Below are 19,797 nucleotides of genomic sequence, written 5' to 3' on the forward strand. Positions count from 1 at the left end.
GGTAGAACTGCACAACTGTCTACTGGACTAGAAAGACCAGTCTTTCTCCCACAGATTGGCTGCTGGTTTCAAACTGTTGAACTTGGGGATTGCAGCCCAGCTCATAACCACTAGGCCACCAGGGGTCCCTTTGCTTAGATCCAGATAAGTAAAAGGCCTGTCACAACAACACGGCGAGCATGTTAAGCATGGCTGAGATGGTTGTATCATGAGTTTGGGTTGCACTTCATTTCAAAGTGTCATTTTAAGACCATAATTTCATCCATTTTTTTGCCTACGTCAGTGAATAAGATATTAACTTTTACCTCATTCCTTAACATCAATGAATAAGATATTAACTTTTACCTCATTCCTTAACCCATTGCCATCAAGTTTGCACACCTGTAGTCCTCCTGGAGCAGACTGTCATGTCTGTCGTATGGAGCAGCTGGTGGGTTTTAACTCCCAACTCTTTGGTTAACAACCAAGCGCTTAACCAATGTGCCCTCTGAGCTCCTTCCCTTGCTCTCAAGTCTTCATATATTAGCAAAAAAATAACATCTCACATAACATCCAACACATACCAGAACCCTATTTATGAAGGTAAAGATATTTTGGTCCATTGGTAATTAAGTGCACAGATGTTGGTCTCAAAACAAAACTGGCTTTGAAACTTTGGTCTAAGATTTATTAGTGTGTGACCGCATACATACAACTTAAACTCACTGTCAGTTGATTCAGACTCACAGTGATTCTATAGCACAGGGTAGAACTGCCCCTTTGGGCTTCCAGACTTTAAATCTTTAAAGGGACAGAAAGCCTCATCTTTCTTCCATGGAGTGCCTGGTGGATTTGAACTCTTAACCTTGCAGTTAGTAGCCCAATGGGTAACCTACTACACCAACAGGTCTCCAGTCCATGTGACTTAGCCTCTCTTAACTCTTTGCTAACAGTGCTACCCAGCACCTGTGAATTTGTTAGAATCGAACATTCTTTGGGCTTCCTAGACTTCCTGTACCAGAATCTCTGCAGGTGAGGCCCGGGGAATCTGTATTTTGACCAGCCCACGAGGTGATGCAAGGAGTCCCGGAGTGGTGCAAATGGTTAAGCTCAGGCTGGACTACTAGCTGAAAAGCTGGTGATTGAAACCCACCTACATGCAGCTCAGAAGACCAACCCAGCAACCTACTTCTGAATGGTCATGGCCTTGAAAATTCTTTGGAATACAGTAGAATGCTGTGCACGGGGGTGGGGTGGGGGGAGTCAGCGTCAAAGGAGTCAGAATGGACTCAGTGTCAACGCAGGACAGCAAGGGACACTAAGGTGTGAAACCCCAGTGTATTGAAGGAAAGTAATAGCAAGATCCTCAACAGGAAGGCTAAATGAGATGATAGAAATAAGCATATCTGAAGCTGACTCAGGAACCAGAGGAGATCTGTTGCATAGGGTTCCCGAGGCTGTAGATCTTCTTGGTAGCAGGCTCTCATCTTTCTGCAGCTAGTGGGTTCAAACCACCAACTTTTCGGTTAGCAGCTCAACATGTAACCCGCTGTGCCACCACAGTGCCATTATTTATCACTTCCATTTTTCCAGGAGCTTTAACAGCCGCCCCCCGCCCCATACATGTACACAATACCTAGCATATTCTTAAAACCAGACATCAACAAAATCCCCTGCCATGGAGTCACTTCTGACGCATATAGGATTTCTGAGACTACAAATCTGTATGGGATCAGATAGCACAACACCTAACACATAGTGCCACCAGCACTCCTTAGCATGTAGACTCAGCTATTCCAATGGCTTTCCTGTGCAATGACCCAGGTGGATGCAGAGGACAATGTTGGGTAAGAGCTTGGGGAAGGCATTAGAGAGGTCAGCCCTGAGAGGTCAAGAGGCTTGTTGTGTCCTGTCATCCAGGAAAAAGTTCACCTACGAGACGTAGAGAACTCTGTGAGCTGCAAACGGGTAGTTCAGACCCACCAGTCACTTGAAGGGAAACGAACAAGGGTGTCCGTCTCCATAAAGATTGACCGGCTCAGATGCCTTATGGAGGGTCACCGTGAATTGGAATCAATGAGCTGGAAATAGACTGGGTTTAGAGGTTTCGAGTGGGCAGTTGTCCTCATATTTCTTACTTGGTTAAAAAATGGTTAGATATATGGTAATAATAGGTCTAGGTTGATCTTTTAAACTTGTGCTTTTGTTGCCTACATGTTTTCTTTTTATTAATTTAGGCGCTTTGGAGGCCTCTTAGCGACTAACAGTCTTGATCACTACCTGAAACTTTTGTCTTCTCTGAACAATACCATAGAAGAGGAGCATAGCTATATAAAATCTATGTCAAAACAATCCTTAGATTTGGAACTGGGAAATGAAAATACAGTTAAGTCCAATGTGGTTTTCTTTTTCATTAAAATCGATATGCAACTTGCTGTTTACGTTAAGCTAATATTTAATAATGTTCTTCTTTACCAGGTATTCCATGATTTCCCCAAAGAGTCTGAACTATATCTGAGAATAAATATTCTTATTTTCTCAAACCAGTCACAAATAAACATCTCAGATGTCATCCAAATCATAATACAAAGATCTAGGTTTGCCTGGGAGCAGGGACTATACTAACAATACTGGTGCTTTGCCAAATAAGCCTCTCTAGTAGTTAAAAACAAACAAACAATTAGGGGAGTAGAAAGACTCATCTTTCTACTACCAGGAGGCTGGTGGTTTTGAACAACTGACCTTATGGTTAGCAGCTCAGTGACATCACATATATTATTTAGGAAGAGCCCCTGGACAGGGCAAACTACTATCCTGCTCACTACTACTCCAGAATTTGGTGTTCTGTATCCACCCAGAGATACCCCTGAAGAAAGACCTGGTGATCTACTTCAGGCCAAAAGAAGTCAGTGAAACTCTCTGTAGCTCGGTCCTGCACTGGCACACCTTGGTCACTATAAAAGGGAGTCAACTTGATGGAAACTTTGTTTTTTATTAGTTAGGATGACCCTTGCCAGCAAACAACAGCCAATCATTCCATGAACAAATACTCACTGAAAGCCCTACAGTGTGCTAGGCTGTAGGGATCTAGCTATGAATAAACTAGAACTTACATTCTAATTGGAGGATGAGGAAGGCTGATAAACAAACAAACAAACAAACAGTGACAAGCTATAGTTGCCAAAGAAAAACGGCTTGGTGTGACAGAGCTTTGATAGATAGCCTCACTGAGAAGTAGGCATTTAAGCCAAGATCTGAAATAAAAGAAGTGACATGGGATGCCAAGGTAAGGATTTGGTGACAAGGGCACTTAGGGACAAGGGAAAAGGTATGAAAGAGCTTCGTGTGTTTGAGGACCTAAAAAGGTCGGTACAGTTGAAGTGAGCAAAGGAGACAGTGGGAAGAGATGAGGACATAGAGGTGGGAAGAGACAGAGTAAGGCTGGGCGGAGAGTTGTGATTTTGTCCTATGTGTTATGAGAACCTCTTAAAAAGTGTTCTGGGAAGAGATTTAATAAGATAGTATTTACATTTTTAATAATCATTTGCTGCTATATGGAGAATATTTCCTGTAAGGGGGAGCAAGAGTGGAAGCAAGGACATTAGTTGGAACATTTTGGCAGAGGTCCATGTAAAGATGACAAAGGCAGAGGAGAGGTTGTGGAGAAGAAAAGATATGGGAGATTTCAGCTAGGTTTCAGAGGTCTAGTTGACAGAAATCACTGATGGATCGGACAACGAGGAGAAGGACAGAATGGACTCAAGGATAACTCCCAACATTCTGAACAATTTGAAAAACTGTATAAAACAAGTGCCATGCGTGGAGATGGGGAGGAATGGAGGAGGAGGTTTGAACAAGGAGAAAGAGATGGGGAAGTCAATTTGACTCATGGGGGAAGTCAATTTGACTCATGGTGATCTTTTTTTTTTAAACTAAAGGTGGACAACAAATTATGTGGTTGCCGAGTTCATGACCATGAATTGAGTCAGGCCACCTGCGGGGAGAGCTTGCCTATAGTCACATTTATGGGCCCAATACAAACATAGAGAAGGTGGATTGTTAAGTTTAACAAAATTTAGGGCCTTGCAAACTTGGTTGAGGGTTCTGATAAGTCAAATGTATGTGTGCGCACGCGCACATGTGTGTGTATGTGAGTGAGAGAGAGAGAGTGAGAGAGAGATTATGTTTAAAGTGGGAGTTGGGAGGTAGCAGGTCAAAGGATTGCTGCCTAGGTGAGTCAGAAAATGTAGTTGCTGGAGGAGGCATTCTATGGAACAGGAGGTTGTGGACAAACAACAAAATGGTTGTACAGAACTGAGGATATGGCCCATGGGAATGATTGGTTACAATGGAGTGTCCATAAGTCATGATTATATTTTCCTAAATAAAATACTAATATATTTTGCTTATCCTGGGTTTCTTTCCTTGCCACATAACATTGGTGAGTAATTTTTCCATTTCTTTGAAGAATTGTACTGGGATTTGGATTGAAATTGCATTGAATTTATAAAGTGTTTTTGTAACATTGACATTTTCACTATATTTAGTCTTCCTATCCAGGAGTGTGGAACATTCTCTGTGTAAGTCTTTTGGTTCTTGTGGAATTGTTTCATAGTTTTCTTTGTATGTCTTTTGTTTCTCTGGCAAGATTTATTCCTAGATATATTTTGGGTAGTTAATATAAATAATATTGTTCTTTTAATTTCCCTGTCACTGTCATCTTCTTTAATATGCAAGAATCCAATTGAGTTTTGTTTCTTCTGTGCCCATGTGGATGCTTTTAATACAGTGATTCTCAACTTTCCTAATGCTGTGACCCTTTAACACAGTTCCTCATGTTGTGGTGATCCCCCAACCATAAAATTATTTTCATTGCTACTTCATAACTGTAATTTTGCTACTGTTATAAATAAGGTGACCCCTGTGCAAGGGTCACTCGACCCCCAAAGGGGTCGCAACCCACAGGTTGAGAACTGCTGCTTCAATCGCGTTTGATGTCATATAGCTCTGGCTAAGAATTTAAGGAGTACACTAAATATGAGCAGTGACACAGAGCAACCCGATCTGGTTCCTGTTTGAAGGTGGACTTTTTTCCACTCTTTCCACGAGTGAGATGCGTGCCATTGGTTTTGCATATATAAACTTAACTTTATTGAGGAATTTCCTTTCTAGCATATTTTATTGAGTGTTTTTTAAAATTCAGAATCGATGTTGAATTTTATCAAATGTCAGTTCTGCATTGATTGATATAATCATATATTCTTATCCTTAATTTTGTATTTATGGTGGATTACATTGATTGTTTTTCTAATATTAAACCATCTTTGCATATACCTGGTATGAATCCCACTTGATCATGATGTATTCTTTTTTTCATTTCAAGATCATTTTATTGGGGGTTCTCACAGCTCTTATAACAATCCATACATCAATTGTATCAAGCATATTTGTACATAAGTTGCCATCATTATTTTTAAACATTTACTTTCTATTGAAACCTTTGGTATAAGCTCCTTTCCCCCCCCTATCTCTCCCCTCCCATCCTCAATGATGGTTTTTGTTTTGTTGGGTTTTTTTGATGGTTTGTTGAATTCTTAACAAATCTTCTTGAATTTTTTAGTCAAAATATTTGCTATTGTAATAGAAAAATGCAAAAAGTACAAAGAGATCCAAGGTGGTTACATGGGATAGGTCAGGAGGAGAACTTGATGACTTCTAGACTGAATTCTGAAATTGTCTTTTCTTCGAAGGAACCTCAAGAAAACATGCCAATAAGAATTGAGTCCTCACAAGAGGAAATGCCCTCAGCTCAAGACATTAAAAAAATATCCTGGATGCAAACAAAAAGTCAAGAGGTAAATCAGACATGGGCTATGCTTGAAATAATGTTCTGCAGGTGCACCACATAATTTGGTTTCCTGTGGAAAGTGTCTGGGTTTAGCCTGATGACATATTGCTTTCCTTTTGGTAACTATTCACAACTTAATTTTTCATTTCCATTGACCCTATAATTAGCATTCTGTCCAAGTTTTTCAGTGGTCACATAACTATAGTAGCTATTAGACTTACGCAGGGGTTTACAGTGAGTTTGCCTTTGTTTATTATGTACCCTTGACATTATCACTTAAAAAAAAAAAAGAATCTGTTTGTTGAGAGGGGATACCTATCTCTCTACCCAATGTACTCTTTCTCTTTATTTGTTAAATGATTATTTTGCATCGTTCCAGGCCATTAAAGAAGAGGTTAACCAGTTCTCCAAGAAAAGGAAAGACATTAAAAAAGGAATCAAAGCACTTGTTAGGATGGTGAGTATTAGGATTTTATATACTAATACATTTGGATCTCGTTCTAAAAGGACTATTGGAAATTTGTTTTGTTTAAGATAGCCTGAAGAGCTATACCAACTTTTTCTTCTCTGCTTGTAAGCTCAGTTTTCTGGGGAATTTTCATAGGGTACAATTTTTATCACATTTCACTATATACAAGAAGTAGTTTACTTGTCTTTTTCCAATGTGTTATATCTCATTTAATTTTTTTAAAATCAATGTATTGGGGCTCATACAATTCATCACAATACATAGATCAATTGTGTAAAGCACATCTATACATTTGTTGCCCTCATTATTCCCAAAATTCGCTTGCCTCTTGGGTTCCCGGAATCAGCTCATTTTCCCTTTTTTTTCCCCCTCCCCTTGCAGATCACTACATCTTTCTCCCATAGAGCCATTGAGTGGGTTCAGAGCTTTACCCTTCCAGTTAGCAGCTGTGGGCATAGATGTTTGTTTTTGCCTCCAGGGATCCTGTATTACAGTTCCATTATTAGAACTTTGTTTTCCCTGAAATGTTTAATTTTCTTGGTTTTGCATTAAACCTTTTTAAGTGCCTTTTCAAATCCTCACTAGGTACTAGGAAATCTTTCCAATACACTTAACTACCTGAGATAATTAATCCGTCAGTGCGTTTTCCCCCTGGAAACCTCGGACCTCGAGCAATCTGAATCGTGCTCTCTAGACCAAGAGCACAGCTGTTGTCCGAAGAATTTTTCCTCCTCAAGTTCCGAGGAATCCCCTCACCTACCTCCTGAGTCAGGCCCCTATTTATTCTTTTTCTTCTCCTTTTTTACATTGTAGTTTGTGTGATAGTTTACAGAACAAATCCGTTTTCCATTCAACAATATATACACATTTTGTTTCAGGACATTGGTGCAATCTTCTCAATGTAAAAAGACTCTTCCCACTTCCTCTCTGGGTTCCATATTTCCAGTTGTCTTTCTGTCTTGCCCTTTCCTGACTTCTGACCTTTGTTTTGGGGGAAATACTGCCCTTTTGAACTCTGGTGGTTGATTGTACTGAGGATTACATTCCTCCCTAGTATTACTACTCACGTTATAGGCCTATTATTTGGCTGCAGGTTGATCCCCAGGCTTGGGTTCAGTGCCAGGCATGAAGGATAGCTAAGAACTATAGTCTTTTGAGTCCACCAGTCTCTACTGGACCAGTGAATCTGGTCTTTTTTAATATTTTGAAAATCCAGAACATTTGTTTCAATAACCACAGTAACTCCACAAACTTATTCTTTACTCAGTAGTTACATGTAGGTCAATAAAACATCTATTTTTAAAAATTGTTTGTCTAATGGGGCTGGAAACCCATCTCTAAAGTTTAATTCCTTGCTTGTTGCTGCCCTCTCCTGTTTTAAAATTCAGGTTGCGAGTATGATGGAAGAAAATGAAAGCTTGGCCTTTGTTGCCAGATTAGAACAAAAAGAATTTAGCCTGGATCTTGAAGAGTTGGAAAGGCTTCACGATGAGAGTGAGGAAGAAATAGCAAAGGTATGGATGGCAAGGTTTAAACGGAGTATCATAATGCTGTAATGAGAGAAGTAAAAAAACAGGAAAGAGTGCTTTTCTAGAATAATGCAGACAACGCAGAAGATTTCTAGCATAATGTAAATAAAGCCAAGTTAGGACACACAGATAGAGTGGATGGATGAATCATTGAACTTAGGCGAGAAGGAAAAGAAAGCCATCCAATCCAATCAGTCTTTTTCTGTTACACTCACGCTAACCTTCTGCTACTCTTCATATGAAGAGTGTTAGAAATCTCTTCTGCTCCCTCATGCCATCTTTGAATACTTCTGCTTGTAGAAAGTTAATTGAAATACTCCCCCCCTCCGCTCCCCCGCCCACACACACCTTCTTTCTCTTTCTCACCCTTCTTGCTCTCTCTCACCCTCTCCCTGGCCATCCTTCTGTATCTCCCTACCTCCCTTCCTCACAAATTGACTGGTCTTGGGTCATTAGTGCTCAGTGTGTCGAGAGGATTCTTGAGATGGTCTCTAGAGCCAAGGGGATACATGGACTCAAGGTCATACTCTGGTGCTTGTAAACTTGTCTTATAGTGTTGTTTTGCTTATAATGTGATATTGAATATTCGTCTTTCTAAGATTGAGTTTGCTAAGCATAGTATTCTCTAGTTTTGTCCTTGTCTTGTGATGTTTAAGAGCGATATCATTATTTTTCATTGATATACAAAATTCCATAGTATGAATGCACCAGAGCTTGTTTATCCATTCCTCTATAGTTGGGGTTTGGGGTTGTTTCCAAGTTTTTGTTTTTGTTTTGATATCTAAACCACATTTCTTCAGCTTCAACTTGAACTTGCATATGAGCATTTCGGTTTTCCCATATATTTGAAATGAACTTGTCACTGAAAACTCCCATTCCACATCAGTTTTAGTTTTCCTCCTTTTTTAGACACTCAGACCAATATTGAGATCTGTAGAGTAAGGAATCTGGAGGGTTTGAGGTGGTTTCTTTTTTTTTCTTCATGGAGCAATTTTTATTTTATTTTTCCTGTTAAACCCAACATTTTTGCCCTTCTCCCCACCACCCAACTCCCAATTCCTTTCCTCTCCCTTTTCTGACCTGCAGCCCTGGTCTTCTCATAGTCATCAAAGTCCTGTTTTTTGATGTATAGACCACATTTCTTCTTCTTTGTTTTGCTTATAATAATGGTGATATTCAATATTCATCTTTTTAAGATCGAGTTTGCTAAGCATAGTATTCTCTAGTTTTGTCCTTGTCTTGTGGTGTTTAAGAGCATTGTCATTATTTTTCATTGATATACAAAATTCCATAGTATGAATGTACCTGAGCTTGTTTATCCATTCCTCTATAGTTGGGTTGTTTCCATGTTTTTGGGTTATTTTGGGTTGTTTCCATGTTTTTGTTTATCTATTGTGCAATAAACTTAGGTGTACATATGTCCATGTATATTACATTCTTTTTTTTTTAAACATTTTATTAGGGGCTCATACAACTGTTATCCCAATCCATACACACATCAATTGTGTAAAGCGTATTTGTACATCATTTCTCAAAACATTTTCTCTCCATTTAAACCCCCGACATTAGGTCCTCATTTTTCCCCTGTATATTACATTCTTAATTTCTTTAGGGTATATAACCAGTAGGGATACTGCTGGATCGAACGGTACGTGGAGTTGCATTTGTTTCAGGAGGTACCAGACTGATTTCCATGATGGTTTTACAATGCAACAGTCCCACCAGCAATGTATCTCTCCAGCATTTAAAATTTTCTATTTTATTGAAGTGTCAGAGTAAGGTGATATCTCGTTTTAATATGTATTTCTCTTATTTCTAATGATCATGACATTTTTTCATTTGACTGTTGGCTGCCTATATGCTGTCTTTGGTAGAGTGTATATTGATGTCTTGTGCCCATTTTAAAAATTGGCTTATTAGTATTTTTCTTGTTAGGATATTGTTTTTATCTTATTTGGTTCTGTTGTAATATCATCTGTTTAATTTCTTATTTGTACATCCGCCCCCCTCATTCTTTTCCATTGTTAGGTTTGCCAGTGCTTTATTAATTTTGTTCTTTTCAAAGAGCCAACTTCTTGTCTTGGTGGTTTATCCATAGTTTTAAATTTTTTCTTATTCATTGATTTCTTCCCTAGTTTTTTCTTCTAGCATATGATGGTCTGTCTTGGTGAAATTTTTCCAATTACAGTTGATGTGTCAAGGTATTAATTTTCATTCTTTTTGCTTCGTTGATGTGTGCAGATATTTCTACAAACTGCTGTTCGCATCCTGCTTTTGCCATGTCCCAAAGGTTTTGAGATGTTGTGTTTTTGTTCTCATTTGTTTCAAGGAATCTTTTCATTGTGTTCCTTATTTCTTCAATCACCCAGTGGTTCTTGAGTAAAATTTCATTCAATTTCCATGTATTTGGAGTTTTGGAGCTGAAGATTCTATGGTTGATTTCTAATTTTGCAGCGTTATGATCTGAAAAGATGGATTATATTATCTCAATGTTTTTTAACTTAATGATGCTTGCTTTATAACCTAAAATAGGTTAGATTTGAGAATAGCTTCTGTGAATACTGGAGAAGAAAGCGAAATGAATTTTTGTGGAGTGAAATATCTATGAGATCAAGTAGAGTGTGTTAATTTAATACTTTTGTATCTTTGTTGATTTTCTCTCCAGTTAATCAATATGTAGTTGAAAGTGATGTATTTAAATCTCTTAATGTTATCATATTATGATCTATTTGTTTCTTCATTTCTATAAGAATTTGATTAATGTATTTTGATGGTCTTTCATTTGATATGTACACATTAAATTTGGTTATGGTTTCTTCTTCAATTAAAGATTTCATAATTATATAGTGACCTTCTTTGTCTCTCATTATGTCATTAACTTTGATGTCTATTTTGTCTGAGATTAATATTGCTACTCCTGCTTTCTTTAGGCTGTCATTAGCTTGATATATTTTCCCTATTCTCTGATTTTTAATTATTTGCTGACTTTGCCCCTGTTAAGGCTAGACTGGTGTGGAATCGCCTGGCCTCCCTTGACTATCCAGGTTTCACAGCAGGTGTGCGCAGATAACTCTGCATTCAGGGTTAAACATAAAAGACAAATTAACTCATAAACACACCTTATCTCAGAGACAGAAATTGATCTCCACACCCTTGTGGGAGCAGGAGGAATAGCCCCAGTAACTGCACCACACACAAATGTGGGACCAGGGGAGCTCCTGGAGGAGGGAAGGTGCACTGATCTTCCCAAGACTGAGATTACAGCGATGGTCTCCAGTTTAGAGGAAAAAATAGATAAAGAGGGGAAACGTGCATAATTCAAGAACTCAGATGTGTCTTGAAAGAACATGCCAACAAAATGGATGAAGAATTAGAAATAATACAATGACTTCAAACAGAAATACAAAAGGTAAATACCAAAATATCAGAACTTGACAGCACTGTAAAAGATCAAAACAACATACCAATATGAGACCCAAGACTCGGAGATCTTGAAGCGGAATCTCTCCAGAACAAAATACAGGGCAACCAGGTTAAAAAAAAATGACAAAACAAATAAGCAAGCATACAAACCCAGAAGACAATCTAAGAATTCTATGGGACACCATCAAAAGGACAACATACCCTTGATAAATGTCTCATAACAGAAAGAATAAATAACCGCTACTGAGAAAATAATCGGTGAAATATTAACGGAGAACTTCTATAACCTCATGTCAGGACATAAAATAACTATGTACCAAATCCATAGAACACCAAACAGAACTGACCTAAAAAAGGAAATCACCTCAACATATAATAATTAAAATTTTTAATATTAAGGATAAGGAAACAATCCTGAAATCTGCATGGAAAAAAAGAAAACTTACATAAAAAGTCCAAGATATCAGGATAAGTCCAGATTTTTCCACTGATAGAATTGAGGCAACAAGCAAGGGAATGATATATTCAAAATACTGACCCCCCGCAAAAAAACCCATATATATAGAAAAATATTGTCAGGCAAGAATCCTATACCCAGCAAAATTATCCCTCATATTTGAGGGATAATTATGAGTGAGAAATAAAGACATTTACATACAAGGAAATGCTACAGGGATTTATGAAAACACAACCATCTTTATAAAAACAATAACAAAAGTTCTATAAAGAGAAAATCTATAACAAAAAACAAACAGCAACCTAAAAATATTGGACAATAAATCATTATGAAGGAAACATTCATTGAAGCAATATTCACTGGGAAATAGAACTAAATTAATTAAAACAATGAATTGTCGACAACATTTACTATAAAGATAAAAATAAATAAGATCAGAGGGAACAGGGTAGTCACTAAGTACTTGAATGGAGAAGATGTTGACCACTCCCCAAATACAACAAACACTTTGAAATTGGAAAGAAAATCTAAAACACAAACAACCTAGAAAGAAAAAATTAAAGCTTCAACAAAATGAAATGAAAACCATATTAACAAGACAAACAATAAGATAAAAACAAAAACAGTAAAGAGAGTAACAAGACAAATACCAGCAGAACGACATGAAAAATCTAAAACCAGTAATACTATAAAAGAAACATATAATAGAATGACATCAACAAAGTCATATTTACAAATAACAACATTGAATGTAAATGGATGGAATTCACCTGTTAAAAGACAAAGACTAACAGAATGGATAAAAATATAAACCTTTAATATGCAGTCTACAAGAAGTGCACCTTAGCTATAAAGATGCATATGAAGAATTGGTGGTCTATTCTGCCCCACACCTTGTTCTGGCTGATGATATTGCATCGGGTTGACAGGGTTCCAAGGCTGTAAATCTTCATGAGAGCAGACTGCCAATCTTTCTCCCATGGAGCAGCTCATGGGTTGGAACTCCCAACCTTTTGCTCAGCAGACATGTGTTTCAATCCCAAAATCCCAAGCCACCAGGATCCCTCCTTCCTTGCAGGCATATGGACATGACCTTATCACTGACAGTGATGTACTTCGGAAAAGAGATCTGGAAAGGTTCTTTTTGACAATGAATGCGACACTATTCCTCTGTGCTCTTTCCCTTGGCCACCGTACACCTCATTCATGACTGCCCAGTTGAAAACGGCAATGCTAGTGCCTTTCAGCTCACTAATGCCTAAGAAGACATGGACCTTCAAGCGTTCCATTCCCTTTTGGATAATTTCCAGTTTTCCTAGGTTCATCCTTCATGCATTCCTGATTATTAATGGCTGTTGGCAGCTGTTTCTTTTCATGTTGAGCCATGCCACATCAACAAAGGAAGGTCCTGAAAGCTATACTGTATTCACAGTGGTCACTAAGGTCAGCTCTCCTTTGTGGAGGCAGCTGTTCCCCCTCTGTGTTTTATGTGCCTTCCAACCGGATCGGCTCATCATCTGGCATGGTATCAATGTTCTGCTACTATTCCAAAGGTTTTTACTGGTCAAGTTTTTCAGAAGTAGATCACCTAGTCCTTTCTAGTCTTGTCAGGAAGCTCTGAGGAAACCTGTCCACCACCGGTGACCCTGCTGGTATTTGAAGTACCACTGCCACAGCTTCCAGGATTGTAGCAACATGCAGGACATCACAACATGACAAACTCACAGTCAAGTTGCAGGGCGAGTATAAAAATATTTATTTTCTGAACAGGAGAATGGAATATAGCTGGATTTAAGGACATTTAGGTGTTTTAGAATTGATTTAGCAACTATACCCAAAATGGCTGATATCTCTAGGAGGGAATTTTCCACTATGTGCCCACTCCCACCCCACCCCTCTCCAGGATTCTGTTAAACATGCTCTTTGATGATTGAGGTGGAAATACAGAAAGAAGGGCAGCTTGTGAAATCCATTAATGAGGTAGGGCTTGGAAGGCTTCAAATAGATTTAATCATGACGAAAAGTCTTTCAGCATTTTTTACTCAATAAGGTAAAACTCACCTGAGGTTATCATTTATCCATTCATTCATTTATTCTGAATCATTTATTGATAACCATCCTGCAGTATTTATGACAGTCACAGTCTAGGCACTGAGGATAAAGTAACGATAAGCAAGAGCAGACAGGTGTCATAGTGGGTCCGCATCCCCACCTGCACCGTTGTGTATATGGAAGCTCCAGTCCACCTCTGACCCTCTTTCTAACCCAGAGAGGTGTCTATTCTCACATCTGACTTCTTTCACCTATGTAACCTGCTCTCCTAAACACAATGGTGTTAACACCCAGTTTTCAAGGATTCCTGCTTCAGGAAACATTTGCAAAGACAGAGGAGTGTTCTCCCCAAAGTGCAACTCAGTGGACCAGGGATAAACAACCAGGCTCTGTTATTCAATGTGTAATAGTGACTTGCCGTTATGTGCTGTCAAGTCAGTTCTGACCTATAGCATCCCTACAGGGCAGAGTTGGGAGTTAATCTGAAAATTGATATTGTTATTTTAAGAAATCTCACTTTTCTTTTTTTCTTGTTTTGCTTTTTACTTTTTTCTTCATCCATGATCTCCAAGATAAAAAAAGACAGCGAGATGGAGAACCTAGCCAAAAACTATTTGGCTGATCTAATCAAAGGGGAATGCTGGAATTCGATGACTGTGAAAGGCCGTTCTCTGAAGGTGACATATATAACATATATACAGACATGGACTGATGAGAATTTTCCATGCAAATCTCATGACAAAAAATATATATATATTTCACAAAATCCATGCATAGCAAACAACTCAAAGCTGTCCTTTTCCCATTTGGAAGTGTGCAAGAGTCCACTAGGGCGGGCCACTTTCTCTTGCCCTTCTTTCCTCTCTGCTCACCGCTTATATCCCTCTTGGGCAGAGTTTCTCAATGTTTGCCTTAGCAGCCCTTTCCTTCTTTCCTCTGTAACGGGACCTTCACTCATGCTATTTCAAAAGACCACCTCACGCCGGTGTCATGCAGATTAAATGGTGGACATCACAGCCTTCCTGTTTCCATCTGTGCTTACCTTCACAATTGCTCAAGGGCCTTTGTGTTTCCCTTCCTCCCAGCATATCCTCCCTGTTCTTATAGAATGACCAAAAGTCTTGGTTGATGCCTGTGGTCCTAGAGAAACAGTTGACAGCACCTCTCCCACGTTCAAACATGCTGCTGTTTGGATAAGGAAGCATATGTCACCCTCAACTTGACGTGACTGAGTATTGCTGTACAAGAAAGTCTCTCAACCACAGCACTTTTGGGGCTCAATAACTCTTGGCTGTAAAAGGCTGTCCTAAGCATTGTAAGATGTTTAGCAACTGGATACCAATAGGACCTCCTCATCTCAGTCATGATGATCAAAAATGTCTCCAGACATTGCCAAATGTCCCCAAGTTGCAAAATAAATCCATTGTCATCAAGTCATAGTAACTCTGTGAGACAGAATAGAACTGTCTTATGGATTCCCTAGGTTGTACATATTTACAGATGCAAACTGCTACATCTTCCTCCCACAGAGCAATTAGCAGGCTCCATCTGCTGACTCAGTGGTTATCACTGGCCCACCAGGACTCCTTAAGGTTACAAGAGCCCCTCAGTAAGAGCTACTGATCTTGAAATGCATTCTTCATCCAAGCAATCCAAGCATAGTCTTGTTATCCAAAGATTACACCAATACAGCCTATTCCAATACAGTATTCCCCCTTTATCGATGGGGGATGTGTTCCAAGACCCTTAGTGGATGCCTAAAACCAAGGATAGCACCAAATCCCTACGTGTACTACATAGGTTTTCCCTGATATGTACATACTTATGATAAAGTTTAATTTATAAATTAGGCACAGTAAGAGATGAACAACAATAATGAATGATAAATGGAGCTGTCATTAAATAAAATAAGGGTTACTTGAACACAAGCCACGTTGATGCCACAACAGTCGATCTGATAGTAGAGATGGTTACTTGGTGACGAGCAGGTGCAGCGTGGATATGCCAGGCAAAGGGATGATTCCCCATCCCAGGTGGGATGGAACAAGATTTCATCCTGCTACCCAGAAAAGCATGCCATTTGAAATTTACAAAGTGTTTAAACTCTGGAATGTTCCATGTACTATTTCAGACCATGGAAAGCTATAAATACGGAATATGGTACTGTGGATATGGGGAACTATACTATACTCATGACATATATTGCTTTCTTTTGAAGATGTTTCTCTGGCCAATTTCACTCATGGAAGATATTCTACTTTTGGTATTAAATTTAATAGGGGAAAACACACCCAGATGTACTAAACATTTATTTCATCTCTTTTGTCCCCGAGTGCTTTCACCTACCCTATGTAGTTGAGAACTTCCCAATGAAAGAGCGCACAGCTGAAGAGCTGAAAGAATTGGAGAAAGTTTTACAGCAAAAGAAGATCGAAACAGAGTGTCTTAAAGTACGGTTTTAAATCTATCCCTTCATACATTCTATTTTTTATAAATTATGCACTTTATTTCAGGTTCTCCAGATAGATTTGAGTTGGCATGCGGTTTAAGATAAATGTAGATGGGGTGTTTTTTGCATTTATATTGTCATCCCCTGTTCACTTGTAGAACATATTCTATTTACAGTCCTGTATCCACATCGTAAGTCAGGCGCAAGAGTGCAATTTGAAACTTTAAAAGTGTTAACCTACATGCTATCCAGCACTGGTTAATCTTTAAATATGAAAATAGACTGAAAAATGAGACTTGAGACTTTGTCTTTTGCCCTGGTCAGAGGCCATGATCATCCACCCATCCCACTTTTATGTTCTATTGTAAGAATCTACTTTGATGGACTTAAGACATCCCAGCTTCTTTAGCAGCTCTCTGGCCAACCACTAGACCCACAGTCTCTTTGATGTAGTTTTGTGTCAGCCAGCACTTGGCAGCTGCGCTCTCTGAAATACAGAAGGAAGGTATACTTAATTATTCTTACCCCATGCCCACCAGCCCTATAAGAGCTAGTTGTTTGGTAAAATATGAATATATATATATATATAATTTATATATATTAATATTTAGGTACCGAAAAAGACTGAAAATACTCATAAGCAGGTATGATCCTGACTCAAAAACATATACATTATATACTCTTAAGGACAATTTTTACCTTCTCTATACTTGGATTTTCCCCATTTCTGAAGCTTTAAGTCTGCTTGGTAACAGTTTCAGAGTCTACCCTTCACTTTGCATTCAGTTGTTGGCAAGATAATTAAACATCTTAAAATGATAGTTGAAATCATTAAGTTGTCAAAAAAAATTGCCCTTGAGAGAATCTTTATTGTTGAATGACTTCCATATCATCTTCCATCTTTAGTTGCGGAAGGAAATTGTAGAGGTTGAGTCTACAGTATCCTTAAGCAAAAAGCATCACGAGGAGGATGATGAAGAGGAAGAAGAAAACGTGACAATAAAAAATGCCAACTTGCCCAATTACCTGCTTGGCAGCCAGAGTACAGATTTTTGGGTGGATACTACTTATTTGCAAAGCCAGTTGGAACTTCACTCCAGAGAAGAGAAGATTGACCAAATTATATTACTGAAGGTGAGTGAATTTTATCTTTATCCTCAAACCTTTCTAAAAATTATCTCCCATCAGTTATTTCCCAAAAGCTCAAATTGAACTCTAATGTCAACCACATGGTGACTTTAACGCACATAAAGAAATATACAGATAGCTAATGTGCTTGCCCCTGAAACAGCAGTGTCGTAAAGTACAGTTTTAAATCTATACCTAATATATGTGATTTTATAACAGAGTTGCTGGCATCCATTTGGACTGGTTTTTACAAGATTAAGGTTTCCATTAATATCTTACACTGACTAACACCACAATTCATTACTCTTCACTTAAGCACAAAATCAAAGAAACCCTTGAATCCCATCTTCTGTGTAACTCCTATCTGTTAAGACCTTCCTGTAAACTCAAGATACAATTGCTGAATCCTTTAACCTGGGATGCGATTTGCTCTGGAAGATCTCTATAAATTCCAGGACTCGGTCATAAGGAATGGGGCCTCCTGGGGTCTAAGCTTCTATTCATGCCTTTGCACGGAGCAAGTTAGTCCCAAAATATATCTGTACATACCCCAAAACCCTCAGAAAGGTTCCTAGAAATGCAAGAATGGAGATTATGCCAATGCAGACAGTGTCACACTTAAGGCCGGCTATTTCTGTTCTTGAAAGGCCTTCATGTCTGCAGCGTGAGTCCCAGCCTACTACCACATCACGCTCTCGTCCTGTCCTTCTTTGTTCTTCTCCTCCAACTTCTGGATAACTGCTTACTCCTCACAGTTACACACAGCTCGGCTTCTGCTGACCCCTGTCCTCCGGGTCTAGGCTTCTGGCTGTTTTATTATGGAACTGATCTAGCAAAGGTACTCTGGGAAATCCTGATACCAGCCGTTAAGATCATCTTTCCACCTGACTTCAGGAGTTCCATCTTCGCTCGGGTAGTTGCTTAGAGGGATCACTGATGGTAAAAATAATGCCTGCTTTGAGTTGCTCTATCTGGCAGCCACCGTGGATGAAATCTATGTGAACCCACTGCCATTTTAAGAATTGGCTGGTCCAGCTGGCTAGCTTAGGTTCCCTTTCCACTTGAAAATGGCTCATCCCTATAAAGAAGCACTATTATGTGTGCTTGTATCTCCCTGGGAGATTTTCCAACCAGCTTCTAAGACCATCTCCTCTTCTCCATATCTGCCCCCAAACTAAATTCCTAATAAAAGACATTTCCCAATTTAAATCACCTTAAAATAGTTTTTGATAAATTATTAACTATCCATGCAAAATTCAAAGAAATAGCCTGATAAGCTTTTAAGTCACCCAGCATAAGCATTTGTCAACAGACCTGTATATTGAGTTATAATTTATATTTCAGGAACTAGATTCTGGTATAACAGTTATGCTGTTGCTTTAATCCTACCTCAGGTCATATGCCACCGTAGATTCTTGAACCTCAGAATGGCTGAACATAATATTTTAAAAAGGTTATTTGTGGAATGCCTTTGGAAGGGAAAGTAGAATTATGGGCTCATTTACCAGGAAAAAGATAATTTGTGACATGCTTTCGGTAACCTATTGATGTTTCAGGATATCATCTACAAGGTCAAAACTGTTTTTAATAAAGAGTTTAATGCTTCATTTAAACAAAAAGAGTTCGAAATTGCACGTGTGAAGGAAAGAAATGTAAGAATTCAAGAAATTATTACAGATCTGGAGTTGGAAGACAAGATCTGGCAACCAGAATTAGAAGATAGTGAGGTGCCTGAGAGAACCCTGGTTGTGGAGGAAAGTGAGGTACGGCCTGGACTTGTCCCTTTTCCTTCTTCCTGGGGACATTGTCAGGAGCACTCTTGGCTATAAATCAGAAAATCCATTGGTGTTGCCTTGGCAACGATAAGATCTAGTTTATGACTCCCACAGGCTCCCGGGGACATAAGACTGAGCCTGGAGAGAAGAGGAACCAGAGACCCGAGCTCGTGACGAGTCGTGACGAGTCCGGAAGTCCTCTTTCTTTCTCTCCTGACTAACCTGTCTGCATTTCAGTTTCTTCTAGTACTTTCCACCTTATAACGCTCCTGTTCCATAGAGCAGCTAGACTGAACTAGTCTCTTAGTCCCGGTTCCAGAGTTGCCTGGGAAAGGACTCCTGATCCAGCTTGGGTCTGGGGCCTGTGCACAGGGAAACTGAGTCACAATGGGAGAGGGCTGCTGGTGGAGCTCTGATAATTAGATGAGTCATTAGGGTTGTAGGGGCTTCAGAGAAAAAGGGCTCGCAGCATAACTTTGTTAAAGGGCGTTTGGTTCAGGAGTAGTTGCCAATATATTCTTTTTCTTTTTAGTCATTTTCTTGGGGGCTCGTACAACTCTTATCACAATCCATACATCCATCCATTATGTCAGGCACATTTGTACATTTGTTGCCATCAACATTTTCAAAACATTTGCTTTCTACTTGAGCCATTGGTATCAGCTCCCCATTTCCCCCCTCCCTCCCT

At 39.0% G+C, this 19,797-nt stretch overlaps 1 protein-coding gene across 1 annotated transcript in view; it reads left to right on the top strand.

Moving 5' to 3' along the window:
* The window catches only part of CFAP43 (cilia and flagella associated protein 43), a 106,358-nt gene that overhangs the window by 50,845 nt on the left and 35,716 nt on the right, over window positions 1-19,797 (top strand). Inside the window, exons 17-24 of the mRNA XM_004701290.2 lie at window positions 2,217-2,364; window positions 5,730-5,834; window positions 6,207-6,284; window positions 7,685-7,810; window positions 14,330-14,434; window positions 16,091-16,207; window positions 17,113-17,340; window positions 18,891-19,097. Coding sequence (XP_004701347.1) covers window positions 2,217-2,364; window positions 5,730-5,834; window positions 6,207-6,284; window positions 7,685-7,810; window positions 14,330-14,434; window positions 16,091-16,207; window positions 17,113-17,340; window positions 18,891-19,097 — 1,114 coding nt within the window. The remainder of the gene's footprint in view (window positions 1-2,216; window positions 2,365-5,729; window positions 5,835-6,206; window positions 6,285-7,684; window positions 7,811-14,329; window positions 14,435-16,090; window positions 16,208-17,112; window positions 17,341-18,890; window positions 19,098-19,797) is intronic.

The sequence above is a fragment of the Echinops telfairi genome, unplaced genomic scaffold, assembly GCF_000313985.2.
Source record: "Echinops telfairi isolate 266 unplaced genomic scaffold, ASM31398v2 ScPeMD7_70;HRSCAF=299, whole genome shotgun sequence".
In the NCBI taxonomy this organism is placed as follows: domain Eukaryota; kingdom Metazoa; phylum Chordata; class Mammalia; order Afrosoricida; family Tenrecidae; genus Echinops; species Echinops telfairi.